Source organism: Vulpes vulpes, chromosome 14 (assembly GCF_048418805.1).
Source record: "Vulpes vulpes isolate BD-2025 chromosome 14, VulVul3, whole genome shotgun sequence".
NCBI lineage: Eukaryota > Metazoa > Chordata > Mammalia > Carnivora > Canidae > Vulpes > Vulpes vulpes.
The window spans coordinates 108,189,568-108,199,724 of record NC_132793.1 but is presented as its reverse complement, the minus strand read 5'-3'; the positions used below and the strand labels follow the sequence as shown (position 1 = coordinate 108,199,724).

Genomic DNA, 10,157 nt, shown 5'->3' with positions numbered 1-10,157 from the left:
ATATACAAAATACATGATAATCAGTATTTTTTGTTATTGGTAAGGCTTCTGGTCAACAGTGGACTAAGTGGACTATTAGTAGTTATGTTTCAGGGAGTCCAAAGTTAAATGTGGATTTTGGCTGTGTAGGGGGTCAGTGCCTCTAATGCCTGTGATGTCCAAGGGCCAACTGTACATTCAAGTGTTAGGTCTGGGCACTTTTCTGTATGTGTGTCACACTTCATGATAAAAATGATTTAGGAAAAATGAAAACGTTTCAAGCATGTCAGCTCTTCACTCACCACCCACCCCTGTACTTCTTTGTGAAAACATTTACTGGAGAAAACATTTTAACCAAAAGGAAAAACAAATTTATAAAAGAGGAAGAAATTGAATCCAGGAAAAGTAGGTGTAACCCTAATGTGCTGAGTGAAATGTCCACAAGCGTGCATCACGCCAAAAATTGGTGCAATCGAGAGCGGAACAGTTTCACGGATGTGTTTGTGTACACACTCACATTTGTGCAGTGCACATTCATGTGTACCATGTGTACATGTATGTCTGTTCCATGTACACACTTGTGTATGACATGAGTGCACACATATCCATGCCATGTGCATGCTCACCTGTGCTGTGTGTACAAGTGTGCCCATCACGTCCTTATTACATTGACCTGGCCAGGGTTGGGAGGGGCTGGGAGGTGGGTCTGGGAGGATTGATGGAGGTGGGCTGGGGCACCCTACAGCTAGCTGGCCACCCCTGACCCCTGACCGAGTCTCCTCTGGAGCTGAGAAGCTAGAGGGCAGCCATCTGGGGCAGGGAGGTGCCTGAGGTGTGTGACCACTGTGTGAGGACACCAGAGCCAGTGTCAATGCGCTAACATCAAAGTGTGGGCAGGTGTGGTTTCTCCTGGAGGCTCCAGGGAACAGCTGTTCCCTCCAGCTTCTAGAACCTTCCTGTGGCACAGCCCCTTCCTCACATCCCCCCAGCCTCTGCTTCTGTCCCTACATCTTCCACTCTGACCCTCCTGCTTCCTTCTGGTCAGGACCCTGTGACCCCAGGGGCTGCCCAGATCATCCAGGATAACCTTCTGTGTCAGGAGCCTTCACTTGACCATGGCCATGAGGTCTCTTTGGCCATGTGTGTGATGTCCTGATTCCGGGGTTGTGATGCAGATGATTGGAGGGAGCAAGGCAGGCACAAGGGAGCCTGGGCAGCGTTCAGGTGGATGGAGCAGCTTGCACAAGGCAAAGGCTGGAAGAAGCAGGTGGAGCAGAGGGAGAGAGTACAGAGATGGACCAAAAAACCTGAAGAATGTGGACCAAGAGCAGGGCAGCGGGGGTCAGGTGTGTCCACATCGACCCAGGGCTGGGGCAGATGATGGCAGGCAGGCAGGCCCCCAGCCCCGGTGTCCCCAGGCACCACTCAAGCCTCAACAGGTGCCCCGCTGTTTTTCCTGGCATCTGACCCTTTCCAGAGCTTACACCTTCGGTGACCTGTGTTCTGGATCTGCTAATCCTCTTGGGTGTGGGGAGGGGCCCTGGAAGGAGGAAGATGCTGTGCCCCCCCCCCGGGATCTGCCCCTCCTGGAGAACCTGGCCCAGCCCCATGCGCTCAGGCGGCGGATGTTTGTTCTGCTGCAGCTGTAGCCGCAGCTGTCTGCTCCAACCCAGCCCTGGTCCCCCGGAAGGCCAGCCGTGAGCTCACGTGTGACCCCAAACCCTACTCTCAAGGCCGAAGTTCCCGCCTCTGTCCAATGGGGCGCTTGGAGCCAGGGACCTGCAATGCTCCTCCCGGTCCTGTCCTTCCTGGATCCCAGGTATTTACAAGGGCCCCCAGCCTGGAACAGGGTGCTCCTCTCCTAGGGTGCTGCCCTTGTTAGCGCCCCGTTTATAGCTCCCAGGTCAGATACTGGAGGGGTGGGCTGCAAACCCAGCCACTGGGGGTTGCCTCAGGGGCCTGGAGGTTGCGTAATAGCTCTCAGCAGCTGGCAGGCTCTGGAAAAGTTGTTTTTCACCGGGTGCAGCTGGAGGAGCATTGGGGAAGTCAGCTCCTCTCAGCTGAGGGCGGGGGTGGGGTGGGGGTGCAGGCTGGGCGGCTGGCGGACAGAGGGCTTGAACGCCACAGAGCCCACTCCCACCGCTGCAGCCCCCCGGGGTCAGGCGAGGGCTCCTTCCTCCCCAGGGAGTGGCAAGCACAGGCCAAGCATAGAGCTGAAGTCCCCAACATGGCTCAGCCAGAAAGGGGCAAAGCCAAGACCACAGCCCAGGCCGGGCTGACTCCCAAGCTCAGAGACCCCCACTTCCCAGCAGGACGATCTGAGGTGGGGGCGGATGGCCCTGGTCATCCCAGGGGCCGGTGGCAGAGAGTGAGAGGATGCCAAGTGACATTCTGGAGCACTGTTGGGGCCAGACCCTGAGTCAGGAGCCTCTACATGATATTTAACTCCATGTTGGCTGCAGCAAAGCAGGTGCCTTCTGGCAGAGCCCCGGGTTTCTCCTGGCAGTGGCCACCCCCTTGCTGTGCCCTGCCTCTGTCCCCTTCCTTTCACCCTCTCCAGACTCAAGGGTTTTGGGGTGCAGTGGTGGGGAAGGGGTGATGCTGTCTGGCTGCCATGGGTTCTCCTGGGAGGCCGTGTTCAGGGAGTGTGATCTATCCAAGGCCCAGACCTTGGGACAAAGTCCCTGAAATGCTCGAGATCCCCCACCACCTTTGAGGTGTCCTGCAGCTGCAAGGGACAGTCCTGGGCTGGCCATTGGCGGTCCCTTGAGTGTCCGTGGCCGTCTGCCCTTGGCCTGAGGGTTTTCTCCAGCTCAGCCTCATGCAGGGCAGCCTGGGCACCAGGGCCTTGTTTCCCGCAGAGCAGACCCAGGGCCCCCGTGTGGCCTGGGTGTGGGGAGCGGTGCTCAGTACACGTGGTAATCAGAGCCCAAGGATTGCAAAACCGGGGTGTTGAAGCAGATCACGGCGTCCTCACTCACAGCTGCTTGCAATAGTTTCTGGTCCTTTCCCAGGGTGGGTGCCAGGTGCTCTTTGGTCTGATTCTCTCCATCTAGTTGGCTGGCCACAGTGCACAGCCAGCTGCATCCAGCATCACCAATGCCTGGTGTGCCTGTCTCATGAGTCCCTTTAGGTACCAACCAGAATTCCCACGGCGGCCTAAGGCCACAGCCACCTGGGGCCATCTTCTAAAAGTGCCCCATGGTGGGCTTATTTAAATCTGGACCTGTCGAGCCTCAGGATCTCAGAGCCTGGAAGGGCTTGAAGTCCTGCAGTTGTTCACTCCTCCCTAGGGAGAAGGTGTCCAGCAGTTACACAGCTGCCCAGAGGCCAGCTGGGCAAGCCCTGCCGCCCTGCAAGGCTGGGACCGGGGCGGTCCAGAACCCAGGCCTTGGCCCCTCCCTCTCAGATCAGCTGGGCACCCAGCTTGCTCACCTCACCCTGGGGCCCCCCGCTTATTACTCAGGGGGGCCTGCCCTGGGCAACTCATGGCTCTATACCCTGCTCGGAGCCCCCCACCCCCTGCCTCTGCTGCATCCCTGGGCAATCTGCTTTGTCTCTTCCTGCCTCGTTTCCCCATCACTGGTGGGTCTGAAGCAAGGGTGATGTGGAGCAGATACAGAGAAGCTTTAGGACTGGCACACTAGCCTGGCTCAGCTGGGCTCACAGTAAGCCAGGTACCCTTCCAAGTGCTCCGCCCCCTGGCCTCGGGGACAGTGGTATCGGTGTTCCTCCGCACCTGGGTTGAGGACGAGGCAGGGGCAGGGAGACGACTTGCCTGAGACCACAGACTAGGAGCAAGTGGGGAGCAGCCCTATGCCCCAGGGCCTGGGTGTTCCCAGGCCTTCGGCTGACTGGAAAATTAGCTCCAGATCCAAGAGAAGCTGTGGCTGGCGGGGTGGGCTACCCTTAGTACCCGCGGGCTGAGGACCATGTGCTTGTAAACTTTAATTTTCATACAGTAGAGAAACATACAGTACAAGCATACGGGGGAATCCACTGTACAGCGAAGCTCACAAATACACCTCGACACATGACGCGCGCTCCCCAGCCGCTCTGGTGGGTGATTCCAGGAGTCGACTGCCCCTTGCAGAACAGCACAGGGGAGGCGAAGCCGGCTCAGTCCTCGTCACCCCTCCCCTTGTCAGGGGGCTTCCTCTGCCCCCTGCCCCATGGTCACCTTCAGGAGGACAGGTGGCCTTCCAGAGGGTGTCAGGCACTTTGTTCCTGGCCAGGCTCTCTCCCCCCTGGGAAGCCACAGGGTACCCTCATCACAGATGAGAAGCCAGGGTACCCTCGGGACCAATCTGGGCCAGGTCCCCACACTTGACTCCCGAAGGGAGTCAGACACGGCCACCCTCCAGGGCCTCCAAGCTGGCGGAGCAACAGCCCAGGTCATTCAATGTGGTGGACACTGTGGTGTCTGGTGTGGGGGATGAGAGGCCTTTCTCGGGGAGGACAGGCTCGGGAACTGACCTGAGCAGGTGAGTGGGAGGGGAGATGGGGTAGGAGCAGCCTGGGCATTCAGACAGAGGTTGGACAGGTGTAAAGGCAGGGGTGTAGAAGGGAGGGTGGGAGCTGTGAGGGAACTCCAGAGGAGTGTTCTGGATATCCTGGGCTCTTGGAAGGTGGCCTTCAGGAGCATCTGTACAAGGGAGGCATCCAGCTGTCCCCATGGCATGATCACATAGAAGTCAACCTTCCTGAGGCTGAGGTGGGTCCCTGGCCAAGCCCTGCCTGCGGCTCTGCCCCTGGATGGCCAGGAGGAGGCCACTGGCTCTACTGAGGACCGTCTGTGGTCCTTCGTCCTGACCCCGTGGGAGGCCGTGGCTCTGGATGGGACCTCTCAGCTGGCACCCGTCCCAGGCTGCAGGCTCTGGCACTCGGCAATGTGGGGAGGGGGCCCCACCCTCACAGAACCACCTCCGGAGAGATGCTGAACAGGATGTCATCATTCCCCCGCCGCACCTCCAGCAGCAGAGGGGACTCCGTCAGGACAGCCTCCTGCAGCTCACTTGAGTCCGCCAGAGGGCGCCCGTTGACCTTGACGATGATGTCGCCATCTTGGATGCCCCCTCTGCCAATGGAGAGACACCCAGTTACTGCATGTTCCCCCCCGCCCCGGGACCCAGACCCTGTTTGGGGGACAATCAGGTGAACAGAGGCAGTTTAAGAAAAATCATTTCAACCAGTAAGAATAGTGTCCTGACTCCAAGGTTCCTACACCAGGTGGAAACCAATGTCCTACAATGGCTTGTGTTTTGTGAGCTGGCTTCTTCTCTATATCACGAGGGCCTGGGTTCAAGTTCTGGGTGCAGTTCTTTTAGCTGGGCTGCCACAGGTCAGACACTTGGCCCCTTTGAGCCTCAGTTTCCACATCTGCAGTCCTATGTGGGAACACACCTGCAGATTTCGAGGTCCAGGCTGCAGTGAGGGCTAACAGATTAGGTAGCCTTGGTCAGCAGCAGCCACCCTTGCTACTGATCCCATCACTTTGGCTCTTGAGGCGGCCTGCCTGTGGCCACTCCTGGTAACTGCTGAAACCCTCAGTTTGGTGGTAATTCTTTGGTTTCATGGATCTATGTTCCAACAACTTCTATTGCAGGCCAGCTGTGGACTGAGCCCATGCGCTACAGGGTCCACAACTTCCTGCACAGCCGCTGAAGCAGCACAGCACAGCAAACAGGAAGAGAGGTCCTGTTTGGCTGAAGGGGCCCTGTGGGGCTGGAGGCCTGCCTGTCTGGCTCCCCTCCATCCCACACCCTGCCCTCGTCCCTCACAGACCCCATGTGAATGACCTCCAGCTCCAGGGATTACCATTTAGACCACTGACTGGATGCAGCCCACCCACTGTACTGACCTGTGGCAAAGGAGGGAAGGGGCTTGCTCAGGTTCCTTCTGGGCCCTACATGGGCCATACAAGCATGTGGTACCTGCACTACACTAGTTGCCTTGGCTCCTGGTGTTGCAGAAAGTCAATATTTTTCTGGTACTTAGAGGTTTCAAAGAAAATAATGCTTTGTCTCATTTGGTCTGGACAAGGTCTCCTCAGAGGAGAAAGAGTAGGCCCAATTGTGTCCATTTTGTAGATGAGGAAATAGGCCTAGGAAGACCCAGGTGGGCCCAGCGGGCTGGTGGGAGGTAGGCTGGATTGGGGTTTGAGCTCTGAGGGGTCTCCACTACTCTGTCTCTCCTGACCCAAAGGAAAGGACGTGCCCAGCCATGGAAGGGCAGTGCCAATGCTCTACAGGGTACTTCATCTCTCCAGCCTGCCCCTGGCTTAGATGATAGGCTAGAATGCCACCTGCCACTTCCATGCCATGTCATGTGCCGGGAGCTCAAGGTTATGCAAGATCGCTGAAGTGGGCCCACCCTAGGCCTCGTGCCCACCCAATTCCACTCTCCAGAGTGTCTGCTTTCCTCCAGTCTGGCTTCCCTGCTTCCCATAGTACAACCTACCTCTGAGAAGGTGAGTTTGGAACAACCTCTTGCACATAAATTCCACTGCTGACTGATGGGAAGTCTGGATTGCTGGCCTTTAGTTCTTCCACCAAACTGAAAAGGTAGTTCCACCATTAATGCATTTCTTCTGAGCCTCTAAACTGACTCCTTGGCAGAAAGCTGCCCCCACCGTTTCCCCCCCCCCCCACCTGGGCCAGAAGAGGCATCTCCTTTAAATCTCGGCACTGCTCTGTCCCACCATTGACCACTCCGGGTTGTCACTGGTTCTTCTCAGTGTCCCCCACTCGACATGGGCTCCTCAAGAGAAAGTTTACTGAAGATGGATGGTTAGAAGTGTAGACAGGGGAAGGTGATGGATAGTTGGGAGGGTGGGCGGGATGAGGTATGAGAGGAAGGAAGGAAAGGTAGAAGAATGGATGAGAAAATGGATGGATGGAAGGAATGATGAATAAGCGGATAGATGAAGGATGAGCAATGAGTGAGTCATGGACTGGATAGACAGAAGACTGGACAGGTGGTGTGATAGATGGATGGAAGGATGGTAGGATGGAGGGATGTGTGATGGATAGATGGAGGGATGGTGTGATGGACGGATGGACGGTGTGATAGATTGATGGAATGATGATGGATGGATGAATGGATGGATGGATGTGTGATGGATGAATAGACAGATGGGTAGTGTGACAGACTGATCAAAGGATGATGTGATGGATGGACAAATGGTGTGATGGATGGGTGGATGAAAGAGAGAAAGAAAGAACACATTTAGATAAATTGGTATATTGGTCTTGATTACAAATGGCTTCCAGATTTAATCCCTAGATTAACAGTTGAACTGGGAAGAATGATCATTTTAGAGGCTGCATAGGTTTGAGGGTATAGTCAGTTGAGCATGCTTTAGTTCTCCCCAGAGCCCTCAATGCAGTGACCTCCTTCTTCAAATTCTTGGACTTGACTTTGTATATTTTTCTCTCTCTGCTTCCCTTCTTTCCCTCCCTCTCTCCTTTTCTTTACCCACCGCACCCTTTATTTCACTATCAGTGTTTCCAGCCACCTACTCTGCTGCATATGTGGTACTGATGATTGGAACACAGTTCTCACTCCCAAGGAGCTCAGGTTCAAAGTTGAGGGGACAGGGCACAAACAGGCAATTCCAGCCCATGAGACCAGTGTAATGCTTGGAAGGGAAGCACAGGTTTGCAGGGAGTAGAGGTGGTACTCCTCCCACTTGAGTGGCATGTGGAATAGAACAGTGCCTCCCAAAAATTCATGCCCACTCAGAACCTTAGAATGTGACTTTGTTTAGAAATAGGGTCTCTAAAGATCTCATTGGTTAAGGATCTCTAGATAGGGTCACCTTGACTTAGGGTGGGACCTAAATCCAAGGGCTGGTGCTTTTATAAGAGAAAGAAGGGGGATATTTGGACACAGATACACAGAGGAGGCCACATGAGGATAGAGGTAGAGATTGGGGTGATGTGGCTGCAAACTAAGAAACATCTGGAGCACCCTGCCATTCCTGACACCCTGATTTTGGACTACTGGCATTCAGATCTTCCAAAGAATGGATTCCTATTGTCTTAAGGCACCAAGTTTGTGGTAATTTGTGAGTCCTCAGGGGGCTGAAGGAACCCATTAGACAAAGGAGGAAAAGGCATTGCAGGCAGAGGTTTGGCCTAAGCAGAGACTTGGGAGTCTGACTCTGTATGGCCCAGTGGAACACTTGCAGGTGGCTGAGCACACCTGGGCAAGGTCTGGGAGGAGAGCTGAGGTGAGGGATGAAGATGGAGGGACAGCAGGGCTGCATCCTCAGACACTCACCTAGGTGTGATGGTCCGCATCCGTATGCCAATGAAACGCTTCTTCCAGTCTGAGAACAAAACATTATAGGACTCTGTTAGAGCTGTTATGAAAGCCTCTGCCCTCCCTGAGGCACCGGGTGGGAGCCAAATTCCTCCCAGGAGCAGAAAGCAACAGGATCCATCCCATGTGCTCACAGGCCTAGAGTTGCCTCTCTCCTCCAAGCTGCCATTGAGGTGTTGGGAGATGTCCTGTCTAGTCTGGTGACTTCATGCCCATCCTTGCCCTCAGGTCCCATGCAACCACATCAGCCCCCACAGCTTCTCTGCTGCTGAGCCCCACACCCAAACCCCAATGGCCAATGGGGCTCTCCTCTCCAGCCTCCATCTTGCAGGTTCCCCAAACTTTCCTTTTCAGATCTGAACTTGTTACCTTCTCCTGCTTTCCCCATAAAGTAGAACATTAGCCAGGAATGCCTAGTGAGCACTAGCCATGTGCCAGGCCCTCCAGTTGAAGACTTAAACACACAACGTGCTAAGGCAGCAGCTCTATCTATCCCCTTGGCTATGCCAACCTGTGACTTAGAAGGTATCTTAGCCCTAGAAGTAACATTTACTTATTTGAATCACAAAACAAGTCTCAGTACAATCAAAACGTTATATCATAAAAACCTGCTCTCTGACAACAATGAAATTAAGGTAGAAATCGCTAATAGGAGATTATCTAGAAGATTTCCAATAATTTTTAAAAAGATTTCATTTATTAATTCATGAGAGATACACAGAGAGAGGCAGACATAGGCAGAGGCAGAAGCAGGCTCCTCGCAGGGAGCCCAATGCAGGACTCCATCCCGGACCCCAGAATCATGCCCTGAGCCGAAGGCAGACACTCAACCACTGAGTCACCCAGGCATCCTGATTTACAATAATTTAAAAACTAAACAACACACTTCTAAATAACCCATCTTCAAAGTAGAAATCAAAAGGAAATTAGAAAGTATTTAAAACTAGATAAAAAAGGGAAAATGACCTATTGACATTTGTGAGGTACAGGTGAAGTAGTACATGGAGGAAATTATAATACCAGAGTGCGAATATCACAGAATAAGAAAGGTCTCACATCACTGTTCTCAGCTTTTACCTTAAGAACCAGAAAGAGAAGAGCAAATGAAACCCAATGTAAGCAGAAGAAAGGGAATAATAAAGACTAGAAATTAGTGCGATAGAAAACCCAAATTTAATAGAGAATACATGAGCAACAGCTTATTCTTGGAGATCAATAAAATTGATAAGCTTTCAGCTAGACTGATCAGCCAAAAGAAGAAAAAAGAAAAAGACAAGACAATTATCCATATCCAGATCAGGCATGGGAGAGGTGACATCACCACAGATCCTACAGTATTGAAAAGGTAGTAAGATGTAATTAATGAATAACTGGATGTCAACCCATCTGACAACTCAGATACAATGCACACATTTCTTAAAGTTTCTAAACTACTTGATCCCACTCAAGAAGAAGCAGATAACCACAGTAGCTCCACCTCTATTTTGAACTTAAAAATCTTCCCACAAAGAAAACTTCAGGCCCAGATGGTCCCACAGGAGAATGCTACCTAATGTTTAGGAAAGAAATAATATCCTCTCTGTACAAACCCTTCTAGAACATTGAAAATGAGTGAATACTTCTGTGATGTTGTGATTTTAAAATAAGAAATACATGTTTCCATTTCCGTTTATGGTTCCCAGAACATGGCCCCTAAGACTTCTGTAATTCCCAGTGACAAGGGCTCTTTTGCTGCCAGCCCCTGAAGCCTCACAGTGATAAATGTGAGATGGGTATCTTCTGTTACTCACACCATAAACCCCTTTCAGCCACTCCTGAGTGTATGTTATGGAGGTGATTTTGAGAAGCCCCTA

General features: G+C 53.0%; 1 protein-coding gene across 1 annotated transcript in view; it reads right to left on the bottom strand.

Annotated features, from left to right (window-relative positions):
* Window positions 1–3,903: 3,903 nt before the first annotated feature.
* Window positions 3,904–10,157, bottom strand: part of HTRA3 (HtrA serine peptidase 3) — a 30,967-nt gene continuing 24,713 nt past the window's right edge. Inside the window, exons 7-9 of the mRNA XM_026002345.2 lie at window positions 8,263–8,311; window positions 6,439–6,534; window positions 3,904–5,056 (exon numbers count right to left, since the gene is read on the bottom strand). Coding sequence (XP_025858130.2) covers window positions 4,891–5,056; window positions 6,439–6,534; window positions 8,263–8,311 — 311 coding nt within the window. The 3' untranslated portion in view covers window positions 3,904–4,890. The remainder of the gene's footprint in view (window positions 5,057–6,438; window positions 6,535–8,262; window positions 8,312–10,157) is intronic.